This window comes from Urocitellus parryii, chromosome 14 (genome assembly GCF_045843805.1).
Source record: "Urocitellus parryii isolate mUroPar1 chromosome 14, mUroPar1.hap1, whole genome shotgun sequence".
NCBI lineage: Eukaryota > Metazoa > Chordata > Mammalia > Rodentia > Sciuridae > Urocitellus > Urocitellus parryii.
This window is the reverse complement of record NC_135544.1, coordinates 52,251,523-52,276,487: the sequence shown is the minus strand read 5'-3', so window position 1 is coordinate 52,276,487 and position 24,965 is coordinate 52,251,523. Positions and strand designations below refer to the sequence as shown.

The following is a 24,965-nucleotide window of genomic DNA, read 5'->3' as shown; positions in this document are numbered from 1 at the left end:
CAGCACCGCCAGACTGTTCTTTGGAACTGCACTTGGACAGTCTGGCGCTGCTGATAAGCCAAGGCTCCCAGGACAGCATCTCCATTAGAGTTCACAGTTTCCAAAGCCTTTGTACGCTCTACCAGGTGAGTCTCACAGTCCTTTAGGGGCAGGGGGAATTATCTTTTAAAGGAGAGAATTCTGGTCCCACATGAGTTCCTGGAGGGACCTGGACTAGAACTTGGAAAAGTGAGGTCTTTGGGCTCTTGGTTCTGCGTCCTTTCTTCCTATCAGCTTGGCTAATCAGAGTCTGAGGCTATTTGTGGCAGCCGAATCTAAGCCAGCCAGGGTCTTTATATATATATCTGTTCTGTTCTCTGTGCTGAGTCCTGTGGGAAAGAGAGCAGGAGTCGCATTTAAAGAGTGTGCTGCTGTCGACACAGGGAGCTGGATGAGAGTGACATCATATTCTGTGGGCTGGAGAGTAATCGTGGGGTTCAGAAAGGAGATGGGGTGACGAGTGTGCTGGAATAGCAAAGGCGGGTTCAGGCCTGAGATGTGGAGTGAGAGGGGACGAAGAGGACCATGTGACCTGGGTTCAGAGTGTGCTCGATGTCTGAGTCAGTGAGGAGGCTGAATGTGCCGTGGGACAACCTGAGCCTGAAGGCCTGCCACATGGATCTCAGGGCCTGCCAGGCAGCAGCAGTGTCCTGGGGTCACCAGAGTCTATCCCTCAGCATTATAGGCCCAGAACTGGGTGTTGTCAGCACACCCAGAGGGCCAAGCCTCAGAAATAGACCTGAGCAAAATCAAACTCGGAAAGGGACTGACGCCCACATGTATAAAGTATAATTAGAAGTCAAACAGCAGCGCTTCCCTGGAACAGTACGTGAGAATCACTTGCAGTCCTCCTGCAGGTGGCTTGTGCTCGAGTCTGCTGACCAGCCCATGCTTGCTCTGCAGCCGGCTTTGAAAACTCAGGTTTTCCTTGCCTGACTTCCTCAGCACCTCCTTCAGGCTGAGGACAAGCCTCTGGGGTTAAGGAGACTAAATTTCCCCAGGCATTTGTCTTCCCAGGTAGCACCACAGTTTCAAAGGAGCCCACCCCTATACATACCAGTAACTGGAATCTTGATCTTGATAGCTCTCTGGGCTACTGTGATACAGATAGTTGGTATCTTCAGTTATGCAAATAGAATCACAAATCACTCCCTGGTCACAGCGATTAGAATCTTGTTTCCTGAAATATCTCCCCAACCCCATTTGTAGTTAGGTATGCTTAGCACCTGTGACTTTCCTGGTGGCCAGTCTCTAAGATAGCTGATCAGATTTTCAAGTTTAGGGACTTCTTGCTCCATCCCTAGAGATATGTCTGCAGTTTGTCTTATCTCTGGGCAGGCTGTGGAGGCTGCTTGGCAGGCAGGGCGTGGGGTTTGGGTTCTGAGAGGCTCTCTGACCCTTCTTCTTGTTTCAGTGCTTTAGTTCTGGAGACCTCTTTGCTGCTCACAATTTCAGCGAGGCGTCTCGGATCGGGAGGAGTGAGCTCCAGGAGTTCTGCCCCACCATTCTCCAGCAGCTGGATTCTGGGGCCTGTACCTCTGAGAACCAAGAGAATGAAGAGAACGAGCAGACCGAGGAGGGGAAGCCGAGTGCCATCGAAGGTGAGCAAGGCGAGGCGAGGGAGGCCGAGACTGGAGTGTGGCATGCAGTGTGACCTGCTCCGGGGCCCAGGACAGTGATGATGTGCTGGGAGTCCCTGGGTTCACAGGCTGGTCTGGCATATGGCCCGGTGCTGAGCAGATGCTGGCCAACATGCAGAGTGCGGGGCTTCGAGGCCTGTGGGTGTCCTCCTTTTTGACCTCTGGAGGGCCAGCCTTTAAGTCCTGCTTGGCCCACTTCATCTTTGTACCCTCCACCCCCAACCCAGTGCCTCTGCTTCAGCCACAGCAGGCTGGCCGCAGACTGAGGGCCACACAGCCGTGGGCCCCTGACTGTCCTGAAGTCCCATAGCGCCAGCCCGTGGCACCCAACCTGACCCATGCCATTTGCTGTCTCTCCCTGCTCCCTGCTGTCGTGGCTGACTCCTGTTTAGTCTCCCATGTTGTTTCTTCGGGCTCTCCCTCTAGTAAGCTCCTTTTGAGTGGCAACCTTGACTTTTTTTTCCTAAGGCTTCTTCACAGCACCTAGCCAGAGGTGGACTCAACAGCTGCTCGAGCTCTGTCTGCCCAGGTTACCCCTGAGTGGGAACAGGCCCAGGCGGCCGCGGGCGTGCTGGCCCTCAGTAATGGAGGCCCTCGTCTGTTCTTGTTCCTCCGCAGTGTGGGGCTTTGGTTTCCTCAGTGTCTCACTGATTAACCTGGCCTCTCTCCTGGGAGCCCTCGTCCTGCCGTGCACGGAGAAAGCGTTTTTCAGCCGTGTGCTCACTTACTTCATCGCCCTGTCCATTGGAACGCTGCTCTCTAACGCGCTCTTCCAGCTCATTCCAGAGGTGCAGTAGAACAGGCGCGCGTCCTCCCCAACGCCAGGCCCTCCTGGCTGATGTCCGTACCCCACCACGCTCCAGGCTCCCAGCACTGCCTCCTCTTACCAAGGGCCACCAATGACTCCTCACTCTATCTAGATCTCAAGGGCCTTCTTTCTCTCCTCCGGGCACTCAGGGTTGCCTCTGGCCTCTTCAGGTGCCGTCAGATGCAAGGCTCCTCATGTTTGCCGCCCTGTGGGGGATCTGTGGCTGGGGGCTGGTCCCTATTCTTGGTGCTGCCTGCCTTGTCTCCTCTGAGGGAACCCTGGGGGCACTTGGATGTGGCACCAGTTATCCACAGCACTGAGGTGGGGAAAGGTCACTAACGGATGTGTGCTGTGTTGGCCATCCTTGTTTGTCCTCAGGCCATCTTTGTGCCGTACAGAGCCAAAGGTAGAACAAAGACTATTTGAGAAGAACAAATACAATTAAAAATATAAAATAAACAGAAGGGCACCGCATCCTTTGTACCTTGCATCTTGACCTTTTCCTGATTGGGACGGACTTCCTGGTACCCTTCCTTGACTGTTTTGAAATGTTTGGTCATTTTGTTTCTTAATTGTCATCCCTGAGGAGCTATAAAAATAAGCCCAAGTTGACCGTCTTCCCGCCTTTTCAGCTCAGTCAGGGACTCTGGTGTGTACCTGACCCCCTTGGAGTGAGTCCCTGTCAGCAGCTTCCCCGCCCGCCCAACTGAAAGATGCCAGATGGGATGTCGTGCGTGTGTCACCTTGTCCTCATCCATGATTCTGAGACCACCTCGATACGCCCTCTCAGAATTTCACATGGATTTAGCCAGCACTTCAGGGGAGGCCTCATCTTGGGCTATTTTTTCAGCTCTAGAAATGGAACTTATTAATTTTTTAAAGATTTGAAATCAAATGCCTCATTGTCTGTTTGAATGAAGCTACTGTCACTGAACATGCTCCGCCCCTGGCTCACAGGGGAGTGTCATCCTGGCACAGTTCTGCCCTGCCCTCTCCTGGGGCTGGACTCAGCTCGGAGTGTGTCTGACTGAGAAATGTGAGAGGAAGTATTTTTTGTGACGGGGTGACTCTGGAACTCTGTTCTCTACGTCCAGGTCCCTTTTCAAGCAAATGGAAATAATTAAAAACTGCTGAAGTGCAGAGACGGAATATCATAGGCATCGGGTCTTGTTCTTCGTCCCTCCTGCCCTGCCCGTAGACATGACTTTGTGTATTTTGCACAGACTGCACCACCTCCAGGTTGTGCTGCATGTGCCTCTGTGACAAAGATTGGATATGCAGAGGCCAACGCTCAGCATAATGTGCAGGTCCCTCCATTTGTCTGTGTGTCCTGTTAAAGAGAGTCAGTCCTCAAGTCCAAAGTCTGAGGGACCTGAGCATACGTTGGACGTGTGACAAGGTAGCACCCTGCACTTCCTGCCAGACACACCAGCTGGCAGGTATGACTCAGGCCACCAAAGACAGCAGGGGTGGAGTCACAGGGTTCCAAGGCCACTTCGAGCTCCTTCTCATTTCTCTGCACTGATTGAAAGAAATTTTCATCAAAGACTCGAATCACTAACAGATTTTCTATTTCTCTCTCCCTCCCTACTTGTCTCTCTGGTTTTTCTTTTTTTGTTTCCTTTGTTAATATCCACAACTTTCCCTATCCCCTCCTCCCCTCAATGGTGGCTGCCCCGCTCCCTGTCCCGGGTGGGCTGGCAGTGTGGGGATACGGTCTCCTCTGTGTCACCGTCATCTCCCTCTGCTCCCTCATGGGGGCCAGCGTGGTGCCCTTCATGAAGAAGACTTTTTACAAGCGGCTGCTGCTCTACTTCATAGCTCTGGCGATTGGAACCCTCTACTCCAACGCCCTCTTCCAGCTCATCCCTGAGGTATGGCGAGCCAGAGCCCCTGGACCTGGAGTGCGCCTGTCTCCTCGGGGGGACAGTGGGCACCGTGGGAGACCTCCGATTACATGGAAGGTGCAGGGAGGGGCTCTCAGGGGCCTTTCCTTTGGGAAAGTCAAGCCAGGACTTAGGTAAGAGGTAGGAGAGGCTGTGCAGTGTAGGGTTAAGAACCAGGTCAAACCCTGCTGCACCGTCTCCAGGTTGTACAACCTCGGGCAAGCCGCTGACCTCTCTGCTCCTGTTTCCTCATGTAAAACAGGAAAGACGCTAGGATTGACCTCAAGAGAATGGAAGGGTCACATGAGATAATATTTGTAAAGTACCTGGTGCCAGGAAAAGTGCTCCAGCTGTTAAGTGAAAAGATGTCGTTTAGCTGTGTCACTTTATGGCTCTCCATTTGGTACTTTCGGTGCAGAGTGGTAGAAACACGTCGACAGAATCCATGGGTCTTAGTAAAAACATCAGTTCTCAGAAGGGAGTTTGGGGACAGAGACAATCTAAACAGAACAGGCGAGTTTCCCATCACTGACAGCAGCTTTGTCCCTTATCTGGGTAAATGAGAAAAATCCTCCACCTTAGAGAAGGGCACTTAGTACTTGTAAGGTCTGGTAGGCCCTCTCGCAGATGCCTCATCTGCCTGGGTGCAATCTCTTCAACAGACCCATTAATTACAATAAGCACAAGACATTTCGCGTAGGTGGTCTGGCAGGCCCACAGAACAAAAGGGTGACTCCACATGCTTCTTGTAGTACTTTGTTTTCTAAAATGCTGTTTTGTGTTCCTAGTGGAGCAAACCTGAGATCTGTAGAGCTAGTATTGTTTTTTTTTTTAATATTTATTTTTTAGTTGTAGGTGGACATAATATCTTCATTTCATTTTTAGGTAGTGCTAAGGTTTGAACCCAGTGCCTCATGTGTGCTAGGCGAGCACTCTACCACTGAGCCCCAGCCCCAGCTCCAGAGCTAGTATTGTTTAACCCATGGAATCTGACCCTGCACGAGAGCACCTACCCTGAGCCTATGTGCCAGGTTTGCTGACCCTCGAAGTCAGGCTTTTGAATACTGCCGTCCTCCCTGGCTCAGTGTGGAGAGGTGGTAGTTGCTTCTTTTCACTTTACTTTTCCCTCAGTGATTCGCCTCTCCCAGAGAGCTGACCAGATGTGCTACTTCTACTATAGAATGTATGTCTTTTAGAAAACGACATAGAGCCGGGTGTGGTGAGCACATGCCTGTAACCTCAATGGCTCAAGAGGCTGAGGCAGGAGGATTGCGAGTTCAAAGCCAGCCTCAGCAAAAGCAAAGCACTAAGCAACTCAGTGAGACCCTGTCTCTAAATAAAATACAAAATAGGGCTGGGGATATGGCTCAGTGGCCAAGTGCCCCTTAGTCAATCCCTGGTACCCCCACCAAAGAAAGAAAACAACACTAGAGGCTTATGATTGAGTATGGTGCCTTTAAAACCTAAAGGAAAAGCACCTTTTAAACAGCCAGGGTTCCCCTTCGCTGGTTAGCTCCTATATGCAACCTGAACCTAAGGGGCACTGGAGTTTATTCAAGGCCTGTTTCTAGTTAGGAGACTGAGGAGCAAGTCATTGAACACTTTGACACCATAAACCAAGAACTGAACTGGAAAGAGAATTCTCCTGGTTTCTGCTCCTGTCCTCTTTCCAATGGATTCTTTCTCCCTCTCCTTAATAAGTGAGGGTTTTCAGAAAGAACTCAGAACAATTCCCCTTCCCCAGCTGGGCGTGGAGGTGCACACCTGTACTCCAGGCTACTTTGGAGGCCCAGGCGGGAAGGTCACTGGAGCACGTGCACTCAAGACCAACTGGGGAGCAAAGCAAGACCTTGTCTCAAAAACCCTCCCAGCACAATTTTGTTGTTGTTTTTTAAAATATTTATTTGCTTATCTCTAAACTGGTAGGGATCTCACTATATTGCCCAGGCTGGTCTTAAATTCTTGGTCTCAAGAGATCCTTCTGCCTCAGCCTCCCAAGTATCTGGGATCAAGGCGTGTGCCACAGAGCCAAGCTTCAAAAGCTCCCAAGATTAACACCTACAGGGGTGTTGACGGCTTTTTTGGCTTTGTGGTCCCCATGAGGTTTGTGGTTAAGAAGATGCTGCAATTCTTGCTGCTCAACTGGGGAATGGATTTCCCTTTTAGAAAGCATAATTCCACCACTTCCCGTTCTGTTTGCAGACAGATCCGCTGGGGACATTAAATAAGATGAAAATAAACACAGGCGTCTTCTTCTTAAATATGGAATGCGCTGACAGGATGCTCTTATAACTAAGTGCTAAGAGAAATTAAGGCATACCTAACTAAGAGTAGAAAACCATGTGGTACATGCCTATTGTCCCAGCTACTTGGGAAACTGGAGCAGGAGAATCCCAAGTTCAAGGCCAGCCTGGGCAACCGAGCAAGACCTAGTCTCAAAAAAAAAAGTAGAAAGTCTTTTGGGAAGATGAGCAAGAAAGAACCTGGCAGGGCTGGTGATGTCACATCAGGGGAACATCAAGATTAGTTGATGGCAAGAGAAGGGCAGACAGCGGAGGTATTCCCGGATGCCTCTTTCCTAGAGTCAGGGAAGTAGTTAAGAGATGAGAGGGAACCAGTGGAGATATTTATTTTCTTAAACTCATTTTATTTTCCTGGGTCCACAGGCTTTTGGCTTCAATCCTCTGGAAGATTATTATGTCCCCAAGTCTGCCATGGTGTTTGGGGGCTTCTACCTTTTCTTTTTCACAGAGAAGATCTTAAAGATGCTTCTTAAGCAGAAAAATGAGGTAAGGCCAATCATCAGTTTAAAAAAAAAATGTCCGAGGGAACGCACCCACCTCAGAGAGCTGAGGCTGTTGGTGCAGGTGTGGCTCCACCAGTGCAATGATGTGACCTGAGTGAAGCCACAGGTGCCCTAAGGAGGTCAGCCCAGCTCACCTCATGAGGATATTAGCCACGGTGGCAGCCCTACTGGAAACTGGGTCTGGCCAGTGAGCCCTTTACTGCAGCAGCAGTTTATCCCCTTTGCTTTGTTCTGGATTATTTCCTAAACATCTGATGTCTGACTGCAAAGAATAGGACTGACTAGCGTAGCACAGATCCAGAAAGATAACCTTCCACATCCGGCATGTGGTTGTTCCCTCACGGTGGCAGAGTCAGCAGAAATGCTCGTGGCAGAGGAGGGGCTCTGAGTGCCTTTGCAGCGGCCCCTCAGTGCAAGGAGGGCACCCCAGGGACAGGCCTTAGCCTCACACGTGGTGCTGCCACAGGTGACAATTCCCACACTTCTGTGCGTGGCCTGCCCTGGTTTCCTTGGATGACCGTAGTGAGGTCTTTGCAGAGCTTGGAGCACTCACTTGGAGTAGGTGTTCAGGGGTTTGGTGAGGGTCACACTCACCCCTCCCCTGTCACCCCGCCAGCATCATCACGGACATAACCATTTTGCCTCGGAGACACTTCCTTCCAAGAAAGACCAGGAGGAGGGTGTGACAGAGAAGCTGCAGAATGGGGATCTGGACCACATGATTCCTCAGCACTGCAACAGTGAGCCCGATGGCAAGACCCCGGATGTGGACGGGAAGGTCATCGTGGGCTCGCTCTCCGTGCAGGTCTGTGGCCGCCAGCTGCTGGGGAGCCTGCAGAGGCAGAGGCCTTGACGGGTCAGGCGTATGCTGAAAGCGTGTGGTCTTCCCCGTGACCCACGGGTCGTGGGATGTGCTTTCTCATAGGACCTCCAGGCTTCCCAAAGTGCCTGTTACTGGCTGAAGGGTGTCCGCTACTCTGACATCGGCACCCTGGCCTGGATGATCACCCTGAGTGACGGCCTCCACAACTTCATCGACGGCCTGGCCATAGGTGCCTCCTTCACTGTGTCTGCTTTCCAAGGCATCAGCACGTCGGTGGCCATCCTCTGTGAGGAGTTCCCACACGAGCTGGGTAAGCACACATCCCCTGGAGCCCGGGTGGTGACCTTGGCTACTGGTGCAGCCCCACTTCAGAGCTCCCCAGTGCCACTCAGTGCGCTCTGTAATCTGTCAACACCCGCAAGCTGTGTGGACTCTAACCACCGCATCCCAACAATAAGCCAACAGCAGCTTAGAACGATGAAGTTTTTCACAGGGAAATTTGTCTCCCTGTAGCTCATCCCCTGAGGCTCAATGTTCTCACCTGTACAGAGGTTGGTAATAGCAGCTACCTTAGAGAGTCACCGTGAGGTAGGCAAGACGCAGAAAGGGCTTACCATGTGCTGCTCACTGTGCCCAGTGCTCAGCAAGGGTGATCTCTTACACCCTGGACTCTTCCAAAGGCAGAGGAGTGTGTTAGAAGTCTGACAGGTGGATCTGTGGACAAGGCCGAGCTTGGGAGGTGCTTGGTTTTATCAAGGGAGAGTGTAGAAAGCCAGGATTCTGGAGGCTCAAATGGTCCAATTTTGGCTTTGCCATTGGCTTGTGACTTTTCTTCCTCACAATTTCATTTCCGAAAAAGACAATTCACTATAGTAGTAAGGAAGGAAGTTCTTTGTATTTCACCTTCAATCAAAAGAAATGGGGCCATCTCTAGCTGGTCATCTACTTTCAAAATCCTGCATGTGGTTTCCAGCGTCTTGGCCAGTGTGCATGGCCAGTTTGGCAGATGGGGCAGCTCCTGAACAGAACGGCAATGGTCAGTCTCGATTCTGAGGCTGTCATTGAGTTTTACCCAGACTTCGTCCATAGCTGAGCCTTCTGACTCGCCCATGTTCTCTGTCTCCCAACTCAACTTCCTTTCCCTTCCTGTTCTCCCCTCCGTAGGAGACTTTGTCATCCTGCTCAATGCTGGGATGAGTATCCAGCAGGCTATGTTCTTCAACTTCCTTTCTGCCTGCTGCTGCTACGTGGGTCTGGCCTTTGGCATCCTGGCCGGCAGCCACTTCTCGGCCAACTGGATTTTTGCCCTGGCTGGAGGAATGTTCTTATATATTGCTCTGGCTGACATGGTAAGTCTGCCGTAGTTTATACCTTAGAGGCAAATGGGCCAGATTATCAAATTGTGAATAGAGAACAGCTAGGGGGACATAAGTTCGTTTTTAATAATGGCTTTATTGAGGTGTCTTCGCATACCGCACAATTCATCTACTTAAGGTATACGATTAGTGGGTTTTAAGGAAGTATTAGATCTACCACCTTCCCACCCCCAGTAGGGTCTCACTGGGTTGCCCAGGCTGTTCCTAAACTCGATGACTCAAGCAATCCTCCTGCCTCAGCCTCTTGAGTAGCTGGGACTATAGGACTCCGGGTGTGCACGATCACACCAACCTATGACATGACAAGAGATTTTAAGTCCAGAAAATTTAATGTTTCTGTTAGGATGTCATTAAAGAAAATGTGCTCAATCTAGGGTCCTTAGTTAAGTATTATAAAATAGGTATATATAGATAAATAAAAAGAAGAAAGAAGAATTACTCATAATCTCTCTACCTCATAATTATAATTAACACTGTTTCTTTTTTATCTCAATGTATTGTGTATGTCTATAAGTGATTGTATTCATATTGAATATATAATCTTGTGTCCTGATTTCTTTTACTTAACACATCATGGATGTTTTTACATGTTGCATGCTCTTTGTAAATATTCTCTTCAGTGATGGTATTGCTCAATGAGAGTATATACTTTAGTTTCAGAATTAGAATTATTGGCTTAAAACGGATACATGGGTTGGGTTGTGGCTCAGTCATAGAGCACATGCCTAGCAAGTGTGAGACACTGGGTTCGATCCTCAGCACCACATATAAATACCTAAAAAGTAAAGGTCTATGAACAATTAAAATAATAATAATAATAAAAACTAGCCTTTAAAAAAATGGATGCATGGTTTTAGGCTTTATTTTTTCTTTTTTGGGTACTGGGAATTGAACCCAGGGGTGCTTTACCCCTGTGCTACATTCCCAGCCTGTTTGTTTGTTTGTTTGTTTGTTTGAGACAAGGTCTTGCTAAGTTGCTGAGGCTGGCTTTGAACTTGCCATGCTCTTGCCTCAGCCTCCCAAGTGGCTGGGATTACGGCTGTGTGTGAGCCACCCTGGTTGACCCCTGCTTTTAGGCTTTTATTAGCTTTCTTCCATTATCAGTGGTGTCCAGAAGCACACTGCCCTGTATCCCATGTTACTAGGTGTCAGTCCCCGCCTGCTCTGCTGCACCTTGTGCACAGCCTTGGAGCCTGAGCTCCCTCCCTGGTCTGTTGGCCTGAGGTGCTCTCTGGCCTGTTTGCCTGAATTACTTTTCTTTACATACCCCTTACATATCAGCATATGTAAAGGAGATGCTTTACTTTATGTACTGTTTTATTTTATGTCTTCTTTGAGAATAATGTTTTTGGCGAGGTGGTGAGAGCAGCAGTGGCCATTACCATCCAGACTCACCCCAGGGAAACGCTGTAGACAGTCTCTCCTGTGGGGAGCCTGTGCCGTGGGTAGGATGCTTTAGCATTCCTTATTGGTCCCACAGTGGTCACCTGCTTTGCTGGCCCAGCAGGACGAGGCCCTGAATCAATCCCAGCCACCTTGTAGTTCCATTTTCAGTCCCCTCACACTGTTGCTTGGTTTCCCATAGAGGTGGTAACAATGATTTGTCAGTTAAAAAAGATCTTTTTAAGTGGTTTTACGTCCACAATAAAAAGGGTTTTTTCTTTTCATCAGAGTTTCTTTTTTTCTCCTTCGGTGGTACTGGGATGACACCCTGGGCCTTGTGCTTGCTGGCACACGCTTGGCCGTGCAGCCACGCCCGCAGCCCGAAGGCATTGACCGCTAGCCAGCTCCTACCCCCAAATCCAGGGCCAGGTGTCTAGTTCAGTGCTGGCTTTTCCTTCATAGTGGTAAAGTCAGGGTGAGCAGTGGAGGAAGGCTATCGTATTCAGGTGCCAGCTGCTGTGGCTGGGAATCTCCTGTCGACTGATTTGCCACGTATCTCCATCACTGACCTGCGCTGGACTCGTGAGGTTGAGGAGGAATCACAGATCTCTCTTATTTTTCTCTCTTTTTTCTCAGTTTCCTGAGATGAATGAGGTCTCCCAGGAGGATGAAAGGAAGGGCAGCTTCTTGATCCCCTTTGCCATTCAGAACCTGGGCCTCTTGACCGGCTTCACCATCATGCTGCTCCTCACCATGTACTCAGGGCAGATCCAGATCGGATAGGGCCCTGCCAAGAGCCAGTGGGACCGCAGGTCGGTTCTGGCCTCCACAAAGCTCCATGGAGGAGGCGATTGGATTAGACTGATAACAGCCCGTCTGCCTGCTCCAGATAGCGACTGTATTTAAAGTGCTCTGTCCTAGGAAGAAGCTGCCCTGGTGACGTTTTCCAGGTAGTGCCTCAACCCTCCCTGCCCCCTTCTTCACGGTGGCTCCGGAACCTGAATGCCGTGTGCAAGACAAGACTCCCTTTCCTCTCCGCTCACTCTGGACTCTTTCTCTTGGAAGCAGCACTGAGAGACTTTCCGTCTTTTACCCTGCAATGTCAAAACAGAGCTCGTGGTCATGGCTTGGTTAGGAGTATTAGGAGATGAAGAAAAAAGGAGAAAGAAAGAAGCCTCAGGAGGTGGATCTATACTTTGGGGCCTGTGGCCTGTGAAGCGGGTTCTTCTTTTCTTACAGAGAAGGGACAGGAGACAAGGGACCCCCGCCCCCACCCCAGTCTGTGGAGTTGCCCATTCTCTCAAAGAGAACTTAAGGTCAGCCGGTGAGTAGTGCAGGAGAGAGGCAAGGACCACCCTGAGTGGGATAGGAAGCAGCCAGTGATGGATCTCCTCTCGTGATCCCCGCTTGTTCTCCTGGGACGCCGGGGGTGGGTTTGTGCGGCTCCTGTGTCCTGGCTGCCCAATTGAGCCCCTGTGAAGGTTCCGTTGCCTGGACCTTCTCTTGCGGCTTGATGCTAACAGAATGGAGGAGCAGAAGATCTGCGAGAACACAAATTATTTTTGCTGTGATTTCCACCTCCCTTTCCCAGCTCCCTTCTAAGAGACTGTTCAGATCCCTCCCTAGAAGCACATGGTCAAGATGTGGGGGTTGGAGGGGAGACTGCGCACTCACCTCCCCTGGTCACGACTGGCGCAGTGTGGCAAGGCGACCTGTAGAATTAGAGTGCAGTAGTTTATGCTTTACCACGACAAGGGTAGTCAGAAATGGAATGAGTGCAGGCGAAATGTATGACTTAGTAATTGCATAAATAAAAGTTTGAGTACCGGGGAACACCGGACTGTAAGGTCAAAAACTTGGGGCATGGCCGAAGGTATTGCTGCGGGTGGAATTTGAGTGGCACTGTCTTGGTTACTGCTTCCTCCCTGGCCCCAGACATCAGAAGTAGAATCCTGTATTGAACTCAGTATAAATTCCTCTAATTCTCTCCAGATCATGGATGGATGAACTTGGCTTAACACTGTGGGCCAGCCTCAGGCACTGTGGAGCCCCCTCCTCAGAACTCTGGCTTCAAGGGGAGCTAATCTCCAGGTTCACTAGGTGAATTGATTTATTATTATCATATTGATAATGTGAGATTCTTTAGCCACTTTGGGGAGCCAGTCTCTCCAGAAGCCTTTCTTAGTGGTGCCACAGCTGCAGCCCAGAGGCTGTGTTCACATGACGACAGGAGTGCTGGTTCATTGCCATCGCCTGAGTTTTTCTATCCTTCCTTAGAAAAACTGTCCACTGTTGTTAATTAAAATCAACATCTATTTTGTTTTTGTTCTTAGGAAATGTTTCTCAAAACCAAGAATATTCCTGAAAAGAGTATGAATGGGAAAAGTGCTGGGGGTTCTTGTTAAGTCTCACTCTCAACCCTGCCTGTTGACCCAGATGGATTTAGAATAGGCTGAAGAAGGAGGAACCGTTAGCAATCAAGATTCTAGATTGAATGTCAGGACCGACTCCTGATCGAGTTAGGGTCCAGTTTTACCAAAGAACCAATTCCTTAAATGTTAGAATCTAACTTTTTATATTTATCATCATCATTGTTGTTGTTGTTTTAAAATGATTTCGTCCTTTCTGTTTTATTTTTCTCAAACTGCTTTCAAGAGGGAGCAGAAAATGATACTCTGAGGCTGGGAGGGTAGCTCAGTGGTAGACAGATGGAGCTCCTGCACAGCCTACGTGCGAGGCCTGGATTCCATCCCCAGCACACCACCCCCACCCCCACCACCCCCCAAAAAGACTGGAAGATTTACTTTATCTAACTCACGTTCATCTATTACAATTTTAATTTTAGCATTCCCTGTAGTTCCTGTCATTCCTTTAAAATATCCTTTGTCTTGGAGTAGAGTACTGACTTAGAGTTAGTGGGTTTCTAAGTTTAGGAGAGGAGATTAAAAAAAAAATGTAATCTTTAACAAATTGAAAAATAAATATGAACTAGTAGGGTGCTTGCCCTTTTCATGCACACCTATATTATTAACTCAAGAGCTTCACCTTCACAGACGACTGCCTCAGAGGGAATTCCTCTTTCGCCTGCATGGATGCAGAGGCCGGCCCAGTTGGAGCTTAGGAGGGAGAGGTGGTAATGGAAGTTCCCATTGGCAACAGATCTGCCTCATGATTTGAAAATGTGGCAATTTCATTTTGACTTTTAAGTGTTGAATTTGCTGTTCTAAGCATCTGTACATATTAGAAGTCTGAGGAGTAGTGAGTTGTTAGAGGACTTTTCCACCTGGCACCCCAAAGGCACCTTCCACTTCTTTCCAGAAGGACCAGTTCCTATTAATGTCAGCAAGGAAAGTACGTGTCACGTAGGCGCCATAAGCCAGGGACAGGGTCCTGCTACTTCTCACCTTCTGTCTTTGCCCCCAAAGATTGTGTGTCTAGTGTTACCTGGGGGCCATTCTTCGGTGGTCCTTCACCCTGGGTTTGTAAAATGAAGACTTCTCTGTTTGATCTATTTTTAGGAAGTCCTCTTCCAAAGAGACAGAAATATGCCAGAAAACTGCTTTAAAAAATAATAATAATAAAGTCTGATTTTTTGCAAAAGAAAGAGGTTAGGTTTTTATTATTCATATTTCCCTTTACAGTTCTACAGTTACATCACAGTATTTTTTTTTAAAAAAAAACTCAGGTGTTATGAAAAAATTAGGAAAGAAAATAACTTATGTGGACTGTAAATGTTTTATTTGTAAGATTCTATAAATAAAGCTATATTCTGTATTTGTTGAATCCATGTGTGATCTTTGTCAAAAAATATTGTGGGTGTAATGAAGACTGTTGAACACAAGGTGGCGATGGTGTCTTGCTGACCTAACTAACAGGTTCGTCTTCCCAGGACCAGTTTATGCTTTCACGATGGGATTTGGAGGGAAATTCATGTGTCCTAATATGCTCACTTTAAAATGGTTAGCTTTGGGCTGGGGGTGAGCTCTGATAGAGAGCTTGCCTAGCATGAATTGGGCCTTTGGTTTGATCCACAATACCACAAGAAAGAAAAAAGAATTTAAATGGGTCTTTAAAAGAATTGTGATGTTTTTTAAAAAATTTTTAAGGCTGGAGAGTGCTCAATGGTGCACTTACCTAGCATACAGGAAGTCCTTAGTCCTATCTTCAACAACAACAACAACAAAAAATTGTTTATGTAGCCTGTGACTTCACTTGTTGCCCTACAAAAGAATTGTGATATTTAAGCTCATTGGAGTTGGAGGTGTTGCTCAGTGGTAGGGTGCTTGCCTAGCATGCACCAGGCCCTAGGTTCAATCCCAGCAACACACACACACACAGAGCTATCTCCTTGTTTTATATAAATCTACCCCTTGAAACTTGCAGAGTTGGCTTAATTCATTTAAACCACATGTGTCTGTCTTAGGAGAAAAGTCCTCTGTTGTGAGACTTAAAACCCCTAATAGGGTTGAAGATCTGTTGCTTTTTCATTACAATAGTAATGAATAGTCAGGGGAAAAAAGTGACTCACTCTTTTTTTTTTTTTTTTTTTTTTTTTGGTGCTGGGGATTAAACCCAGGGCCTTATGCATGCAAGGCAAGCACTCTACCAACTGAGCTATATCCCCAGTCCTGATTCAATCTTATTACTGATATGCATTTGAGATCCCAAATGCCTACTATTCAATCCTTCCTTTTTTTTTTTTAAAGAGAGAGTGAGAGAGAAAATTTTTTAATATTTATTTTTTAGTTTTTGGCGGACACAACATCTTTGTATGTGGTGCTGAGGATCAAACCCGGGCCGCGCGCATGCCAGGCAAGCACACTACCGCTTGAGCCACATCCCCAGCCCTCAATCCTTCCTTTTAAGAAAATTGTTTTATGATCATTATTATTATTGGCAGTAATGGGGTCCAAGGGTCCTTTTCCACTGAGTTACATACCCAGACCTTTTTCTGTTGTCTCACTAATTTGCAAAAACTGGACTTGCAATCCTCCTGTCTCGGCTTCCCACATTACTGAGATTACAGGTGACCCCACCACACCTGCTCATTCTTCCTTTTTTTTTTAACTCAAGAATAATGTGTTAATATTGCTCTTTTAATTGGCATTTCCTTGCTACTCATCCATTTGTTGGAGTTCAAAATGACATTCACTGCATCCTTTGGGGTGTGCCCCCCTCCTCTGGAAATCCTCTCCTACCTGCCCTCTTTCCTGCCTTCCCCAGCTGGCTTAGGCTCCTCTCATCATACCTGGGCTTGCACTGTACTGTTTTTTTGTAGTACTGAGTATTGAACCCCGGGGTGCTCTACAACTGAACTACATTCCCTCCCCCACCCTCCACCTTTTAAGTACTGGGTATTGAACCCAGGGCCTTGCACATGCTAGGTAAATGCTGTACCACTGAGCCACATCTCCAACCCATTTTTTTTTTTTTTAACTTTGAGATAGGAATTTGCTAAGTTGCTGAGGCTGGCTTCGAACTCGGGATCCTCCTGCCTCAGCCTCCCATGTCTCTCAGATTATAGAAGTGTGCTACTGCATCCATTGTAATTGCTGATTTTGCACCAAACTCCTGGGTGGGACTATATCTGGTTTCTTTCTATGATTTTGGCACCTGCCATGCAGAAAGAATGAGTGAAAAGACCGAGTGAGATGCCTGTGGATTCTGGACGGGTGACCTGCTCCTTCTCATTGGCAACAGCTGCTGGTGTGTTTTCCTGTTTGGTGATGGTTTTCCTTGTGTCCTCTTTCCAGGTCCACCTTCATTTAGAAACAAATTTTGAAAGGAGAATTTGTGGCCCTTACACAGAAGTAAATAGGTCATTAAGAAGATTAAAACCTTGACCTTGGCCATCTTTGTAATACTCTTAACCAGTTAAGCCACTTAGGACATTTTTGGTAGAAGGTGAAACACAGTAAAATTTAAAAGGTACTATAAATTAGTACTCTTCTATCTTGTTGCTTTGCACATTCTTTTTTGAGGGGGGCGCTGGGGGCCTTGTGCATGCAAGGCAGGCACTCTACCAACTGAGCTATATACCCAGCCCCCTTGCACACTCTTTTTTACCGTTCAGTGATGCTTAGATCTGATTTGAGTGGCATCCCTTCCAAGAAGTAAAGGGCATTGCATGTGAACCCAGGCTTTGATCTGCAGAAAAGCAGAATGCCCGTCTATTTTTAAAAATTTGTCTTCTTCACAATGTAGTATGAGATACCTAGACCTCTGAAGAATGACAGGTTCAAATCCCTGTACAAGTGAATCCCTTTGTCCTTCTGGTATAAACGGAATTACATTCCACTCATGATAGGTTGGTTTTTTTTTTTTTTTTTTTTTTTTTTTTTTAATTTTAATCACAATAGGGAAAAAGCCAGTGGTTGGGAAAGATCCAAAGGTCCTCATCAGCTTTCAGCAAGTGTGTTAAGAGTCAAAAGAGCACATTCCTCTCCAATATCACAGCCCCTTCTTACTAGGTGTTTCCCAGGGTTTATTTTAAAGGAAGGGAGGGAGTTACCAGACTATCCTCCCTGGAAACAGCAATCTTTTTTTATTATTATTATTGTATGTGTACATATATAGTTGTAGTTGAACACAGTACCCTTGTTTTATTTAATTTTATGTGGTGCTGAGGATCGAACCCAGCACATCATACATGCCAGGCAAGCGCTCTACCACGGAGCCACAACCCCAGCCCCTATCACGGCAATCTTTGACCCTGGAGGCAGGAGAGATTCCAGGAAGGTAGTAGCCTCACTTGTAGTTAAGGAACAACCCAGAAGTGTTCTAGCCCTGCTAATCAAAAGCCAAGAGGTTGTCGTTTCTTCCACTAGATTCTAGATGGGTTGTTGGTTTGTCTTTGGGCTTTTCCCCCATACGTCTGTGGTTTGTTTATAGATCTGTTGAACACTGAGGTCGCCTAAGAATAAATTTAGGCAATAGTCCCCCAGGTTTTCACAACTATAGTAAAAGAATCATCAGTTAATTTCCCAGTGGAGGCCCTGACAGCTTTTTTGGGGGGGATGCTGTTACTGGGAATTGAACCCAGGGGCACTTTACCACTAAGCTACATCCCCAGCCCTTTTTATTTTTTATTATGGGTCTTGCTAATTTGCTGAGGTTGGCCTTGAACTTACACTCCTCCTGCCTCAGCCTCCTGAGTGACGGAGATTACAGGGTGTGTGAACCAATGGGCCTGGCTCTGACAGATCTTTTGATGAAATAATTCTAGATGAAATGCTTTCTTACAATACACATCTCCCTGCATCTGGCTAATGTTTTAAATGCATCAAGATCAAAGAATGACACCCAAGTCAGTTAGCTGGAGATTCCTTCAAGAATATGATACCACACTTGTGGTTTTAAAGAAGAAAAACAACTAATTCAATAAAGGGAATGCTTGTTTTGCACACATAAAAAGCTGGATCTTTACTTATAGATGCTAGCAAGGAGGGGAAGGAAATCTTTGATCTTAAGTATCTTCCCAGATTGGGAGATTCTTTCAAGTGCCATGTTCCTATAACTTCCTAAGGTTTACAAAAGGAGTCTTTTGAGACTGTTGTCTGCTTGTGTCTTATAGACATGGCCTTTGGGAAAAGACACTGCCAAATTCACAGAGTTATGATAATATAACCCTAAATAATGTAGAGGTTTATTTGCTCTTCTTGAAAATGAATGTATAGGAGAATTATATTTTTTAGATATTTATTTTCTAGGAAAGATCTTTGTTTGTTTGTTTGTTTGTTTTAATAACAGGAATGGAACCAGAGGTGGCTAACCACTAAGCAACATCCCCAGCCCTTTATATTTTTTATTTAGAATCAGGGTATTCGCTAGGTTGTTCAGTACCTTGCTAAGTTCCTGAGTCTCGCTTTGAATTCATGATCCTCCTGCCTCAGCCTCCCAAGCTGTTGGATTATGGACATGCATCACCATGCCCAGTGGAAAGCTAATTAAAATATACATATTATAGTGATTTTTCAGTATAGATGATTCAATTATATATTCTAACAAAAAGGGCAGATAAAATCTAAACATTAGAAATCTCAAAATCATCTTCATTTGGCTTTAAGATGTATTTATGCCTACAAATCTAGTTTCTCAATTATACTCTACTTAGCCTAGTAGAAAATTCTTTTGTATCTTGGTTTACACGTTACTTTAACATTCTGTTTTAAAACTTCGGCTTGATAACATGGGAAGACTGCCTTGATCTGTGTAGCCAATGGTAATATTTCTTCACTGAAAAACTTAATGCAGTTTATTGGCTAGTTTAAATGGGAAAGTCCTTAGAACTAAAGTGTGTAAATTTGCTGATTTTTGAAAAAAAAATGTATAAAATAAGCAAGCACCAATGCAGTCCCCCCGAATTCTGGATTCTGTCCATATGTTCAGCAGAAAGAGCACAAGATTTTGAGTCCAAAGAATGTATTTGCATCAATTCCATCTTTGACTCTCTGTGTGATCTTTAATAATATGTTTAACCTGTATGTTGCACTTTAACATATTTATCCACAAAATAGAAATGATAGTCTCTGTTCAAGATCTCTAAGCATAGCAAAAATTAAATTTAGGAGAAAGTGCATTACCAATTACAACTCCCTACTAGTAGTAATCAACATTCTGTTGTTTGGATTCCCTTAAGAATCTGAAAAAAAAAAAAAACATTTTCCCACACATTTCTCACACCCCAGAGGATATATACTCAAAATTTAAATTCATTTGCATGTGGGAAAAGGATGGGGAGAAGAGGGAGAGGAGCAGGGAATGATTTCTTGAAACCATTAGTCCCAGGTTAAGAACTTCTGCTCTAGATAAGAATAAGATGATACCAGGGCTGGGGGTGTGGCTCAGTGGTAGAGCACCTGCCTGACATGTGTGAGGCACTGGGTTCAATCCTCAACATCACAGAAAAATAAATAGATAGAGAAGGCTATTGTGTCCATCTACAAGTACAAAAAAAAATTTTTTTTAAAGAATAAGATGATACTCAACAAATTGTTATGTTCCCATTTGGTGGCAGGAATAGAATGACAGCAATGGACAAGAAGGTAGACAAAGATCCTCTTCTTGGGGAGTGATGAATAAAGAAACAAGTGCCATGGAGAGTAATTGTAGGGTGATGAGGTAGAAGATGGGTGGACAGGTGTAGCCTTAGCTGTGGGGGTAGGGAAGGGCCCTGACTGAACAGGTATCATTTGAGTTGAACCTCAGCTTATCAAAGATGTAGGAGAATATACCAAGAAAAAAGGCCACCAAATACAAGAGCACTGGTACAGAAACAAGCTTGATGTGTTTGAGGCTAGCGTGTATAAACTAGTGTATTCAGCACAAACAAGGTCAAATTGATGTATAGGGGGCACCAGGAAGAGCTGAATTTAGAAGCAGACCCCAGGCAGACCAGCAGGAAAGTGCGAGGCATTTGAGAGCTTTAAGCAAAGGAATGACACATCAGCTTTGTGCTTTTAGAAAGATCTGCTACTCCAGGCTCAGTGGTGCTGGCCTGTAATCCCAAGGGCTTGGAGGCTGAGGCAGGAGAATTGCAAATTCAATGCCATCCTCATTAATTTAGCAATCTCCTGATCAACTTAATGAGACCCTGTCTTAAAAAAAAAAAAATAGAAAGGGCTGGAGATGTGGCTTAGTGATTGAAGGTCCCTGGGTTCAATCCCTGGGAATATCAACAACACGAGAACAACAAAGACAGGAAGCAAGAGAGGGAGGGAGAGAAGGAAGGGAGGGAGATAGATCTGCTGTATAGAAAAATGACTGTAGGGGGAGTAAGTAGACAGGAGTCTAAGTTTGGGGCTTCAGGATCTCAGTGAACCTCGGTGTTCTTTACCTATGGCATCTTAGCTGTGGAATTCTGAAAACCAGGCATGAACGAGGTATTGAATTCTATTCTAGACAATGCATCGTGCAGGGGTGCCACCATTTTCTCCTGAAAATAACAGTAATAGGGAGGGGTGGCAGGAAGAACTGGCTCCAATACTTATCACAGTTCTCAGAGTATTGGGTTCTTCTAGGGAGACCAGGGAAAACACACCACTGAGGGGTTTGCATGGTACCCCAAAAATTGCACTGAATACACTTACCAGTCAGCAGAACTTTCATCAGCATTTTTTTAAACTTATAACCATCTAAAGAGATTTTTAATCTGATAGCAAACAGGATGTTTTGCTTTAGGTCTTGTTTTTCTAATTACAAAACATATGTGTGTGTGTGTGTGTGTGTGTGTGTGGTTTTTTTTTTTTTTTTTTTTTTTTTTTTTTTTTGCATTACTGAGGGTTGAATTCGTGGTCCTGAGCTACAAACCCAGGCCCTCCTTTAAATTTGCCCAGGCTTAGCCTTGAGCTTACAGTCCTCCTGCCTCAGCCTCCCAAGTAGCAGAGATTACAGGCATATGCCACCACACCTGGCCAAACATTTTTATCTGAACTTGATAATTTTTTTAAGACCCTAAGATTGAAGAGTGTCCGTACCAAAGTAATTTAATCAAAACTACACACACCTATAGAAGACATGTATTAAATATGGTGTCCATACAACATGTTTTTTTTTTTTTTTAAGATGTTGGTGGACCTTTATTTTGTTCATTTATTTATATGCGGTGCTGAGAATCGAACCCGGCGCCTCACACATGCTAGGCAAGTGCTCTATCACTGAGCCACAACTCCAACCCAACATGTGTTATCAATACAAACTCATTTAGTGCTTTTCATATAAAATTGGATAGCTTACACTACAAAAACGCCTTTTATTCTGCATAGCTATTTCAGAAATGCTTATTCTACTCTAGTTTTTTTATTTTGTTTTTAAACCAGGGATTGATTGAACCCGGGGGTGCTTCAACACTAAGCCACATCCCCAGCCCTGTTTATTTTTTTATTTTGAGGTAGGCTCTCACTAAGTGCTTAGGGCCTCACTAAGTTGTTGAACCTGGCTTTGAACTTGCAATCCTCCTGGCTCAGTTTCCTAAGCCCCTGGGATTACAGGAATGCACCACTGCACCCAGATCTACACAACTATTTTTAAAACTTTTTTAAAATTTTTTTTTAGTTTTTGATGGACCCTTATTTTATTCATTTATTTATATGTGGTGCTGAGAATTTTACCCAGTGCCTCACACATGCTCAGTAAGCATTCTGCCACTGAGCCACAACCCCAGCCCAACTACACCATTACTTTTTAAAATATTCTACAATTCTTTTGCCTGCATTTAACGTAGAAGCTTAATATTTAATGGTCTTATATAAATAGAAACTGAAGCCAGATTACTTTTACACAACAGTGAAAACAAGGACTCCCTGTGCTTTTGTTAAATTAAGAGTTCATAATGATTTCTCAGAGGAGCTGGTCATTAATTAAGACTTATGAAGTGCTTAGGGAGTTCCAACTACCAAGTCTCACAGCCTTGTACAAAGGAACCTAAATTTGAAGCAATTAGTAGACATGCCATTTAACCATGGATCTTGGACATTTCAAATATTTGTGTCCATTCTGATGAGTGCAGAAAGGAAGAGGAAAAAGATCATGGGCTAGAAAAGTAGCTTAGAGGTAGAGTGCTTGTCTGGTACACTGAGGCCCTGGGTCCCCAGTACTGCAAAACAAAAGAAAGAGGTGAAATTCACTAATTAGGTAACGGGGCAGGTGGGGCTGTCCTCAAACTGAGTGAAATAGGGCTCCAGTTATTGTTGGGAACTGTTAATGTGATGACTCTAAAAAACACCACCAAGGCCAGGCCCAACAGCCTCTAATCCCAATGACTGAGAGAGGAGAATCGCAAGTTCGAGGACAGCCTTACCAATTAGCGAGGCCCTAAGTAACTCAGCGACACCCTCTCTAAATAAAATATTTTAAAATGGCTGGGGATGTAGGTCAGTGGTGGAGTGCCCCTGATGTTCAGTCACCATATCACAATGAAGGTAAATTTATTCATTGCAGAAAAAACGGGAAGGGAGCTTAGTTAAGAGTTTTTTCCTTTCTGTATTTTCATTCATTGCACTTTTCCCCATTGAACCCAAAATTTCAGGTGTGACAGGCAAGTGCTTCTACCTTTGAGCTATATCTCCAGCCCTTGTTTGTTCTGATCAGAGAAGTCATTGAGAAAATCTCCCAAATGAAAGTTTTATAATATTCTCTTACCAATGAAAATTGGAAAAATATTTCAATGAGACTTTTCTCTGTGAAGCCAGGCTGGCCTTCATCCTGCCTTAGCCTCTCAAGCAGCGTTTTTTTGTTTTGTTTTGTTTTTGTTTTTTGTTTTTTGTTTTTTAATGGTACTGGAGATCAAACTTAAGGCTCCTGCATGGTAGGCAAGCACTGTACCACTGGGCTGCATCTTTTAACTCTTGTACAAGTTTTCTTGAAATACTATTTGATCTTTCTATGCAAGATGTACTTTGATCTTTTCTTTTTAAAAAATTTCTATTTCTATCTTATTCAGAGATTTTTTTAAGAGAAATACTGATTTTAATTATGCAGAATAAGGTAAACTCTAGGCATCCGTCATTTTTCAGCCTAAAAATTAGCAAAAACAGTTGAAAACAAGGCACTTTTTTTCCTCATACTTGTTATGTGGCTCCATTTACCAAAAAAAAAAAAATAATAATAATTAATGCAAATGTTAAACATAAAAATAGAAGTCTTGAGAGTATTTTTAAAAAGTGTATAAAAAGCCCCACAAAACATGTCAAGGTTGTTCCTGATTCTACAAAATAGCACCAGATAAGAGGAGTAAAAGGTGTTAAAAACCACTACAACAGCATTTCTGAAATGCAGCTTGTCCGACCTCCATTTCCCCTAAAAATATGTTATCATGGAATAAAAGAGGATTTTAAAATCTCTGGAGGGAGGGTGGAGCTTTTATTGCAGCTTTCCCCTGCCATCTCTTAGATGGGGGGCAAGTGTGAGGAATGTGCTTCTGTCCCTGGATGTCCAGAAAGGATGAGGAATGTGAGCATCCGAGTTCTCATCCGGGGACCTGTGCCTGTCGGTGTGGGATGGGGGGTCTTACCTAGCTCAGCCCCCTCCTTCACACCCCTCACACAGGAAAGAGGGAGATGACTGAGAAGCCAACTTCTCCTACATAATATATGCAGCTTATATATGTAATTCTGGTCCACCCCTTCCTGAGTGCCCTAGAGGCTTCTATTGCAGTTTCCAGGAGGGATTTAGCTAAGGGGGATCCTGCCCTTGGGTTTGTGGAGGGGAAAATGCCCTGAATGAAATGATGATGATGATGTCATCCTTGCTGAATCACCATCATGGTGGGAAATAATCTAATGGCCTAATGGCCTTGGACTGAGGCAAAGGGAATGTGCAGGTTAAGATTCACATAGATTAAGATTCACTTCCTCTTCTGGTAGCCCTAGGAAAAAAACATTCATGCTGAGCCTACAGTCTACAACTGCACGCAGAGCTGTAGACACTTTTTAAAAGTCTGCAATAATAGTCTTGGGTGATTTGGCATTCTAACCTGAGTATAGGAGGGCTGAGGGTCTGTGGTTTTGGTATTTTAGCCATTGTTTCTCTGAGTAGTAAACCCAGGAGGGAGGAAAAAAGCCATTTTTACTATCTACTTAAAGTTTTAAAGTTTTAGAAGAAGAAAATGAGCACCATGTTTGGCTGCTCAGAGCAGCCAGGTCGGATTTGTGCCCAAGGGGATGGCACCTTGGCCGCCCCCTGCAAGAGAGGGTCAGGTGGCTCAGAGCTTTTTTAAAAAAAATATTTTTTAGATATACATGACAATAGAGTGTATTTTGACATATTATTTATATATGGAGTATAACTGATTCTAATTAGGATCCCATTCTTGTGGTTGTACATGATGTGGAGATTGACTGTGGATTACTCATATATGAACATAGAAAAGTTATGTCTGAATCATTGTACTGTCTTTCCTATTTCTGTTCTCCCTCCCTTCATTCCCCTTTGTCTAATCCAATGAATTTCTATTCTTCCCCTCCCCTCCTTGTTATGTGTTAGCACCCACATATCAGAGAGAACATTTAATCTTTGTTTTTTGGGGGATTGGCTTATTTCACTTAGCATGATAGTCTTCAGATCCATCCATTTACTGGCAAAAGTCATACTTTGATCTTTTCTATTCCACTATTTTCCATTACAACAAAACAAAAACTAAGATCATACCTGTAGTGTCCAAATCAACTGATTTTATAAAGTTTAACTTATTGAGTAGAATCAATGCA

The 24,965-nt window shown here is 45.2% G+C and overlaps 1 protein-coding gene across 2 annotated transcripts in view; it reads left to right on the top strand.

Annotated features, from left to right (window-relative positions):
* Slc39a14 (solute carrier family 39 member 14) overlaps nucleotides 1-14,479 on the top strand; it is a 46,814-nt gene extending 32,335 nt beyond the window's left edge. Inside the window, exons 3-9 of one of the 2 annotated variants that reach the window (XM_026397521.2) lie at nucleotides 1,454-1,640; nucleotides 4,192-4,361; nucleotides 7,040-7,162; nucleotides 7,796-7,984; nucleotides 8,105-8,312; nucleotides 9,167-9,351; nucleotides 11,398-14,479. In XM_026397521.2, the coding sequence (XP_026253306.1) occupies nucleotides 1,454-1,640; nucleotides 4,192-4,361; nucleotides 7,040-7,162; nucleotides 7,796-7,984; nucleotides 8,105-8,312; nucleotides 9,167-9,351; nucleotides 11,398-11,544 (1,209 nt within the window). In that variant the 3' untranslated portion in view covers nucleotides 11,545-14,479. Of the gene's footprint in view, nucleotides 1-1,453; nucleotides 1,641-2,297; nucleotides 2,468-4,191; nucleotides 4,362-7,039; nucleotides 7,163-7,795; nucleotides 7,985-8,104; nucleotides 8,313-9,166; nucleotides 9,352-11,397 lie in introns of both variants that reach the window. The other variant, XM_026397522.2, reaches the window with a different exon arrangement.
* Nucleotides 14,480-24,965: the final 10,486 nt, after the last annotated feature.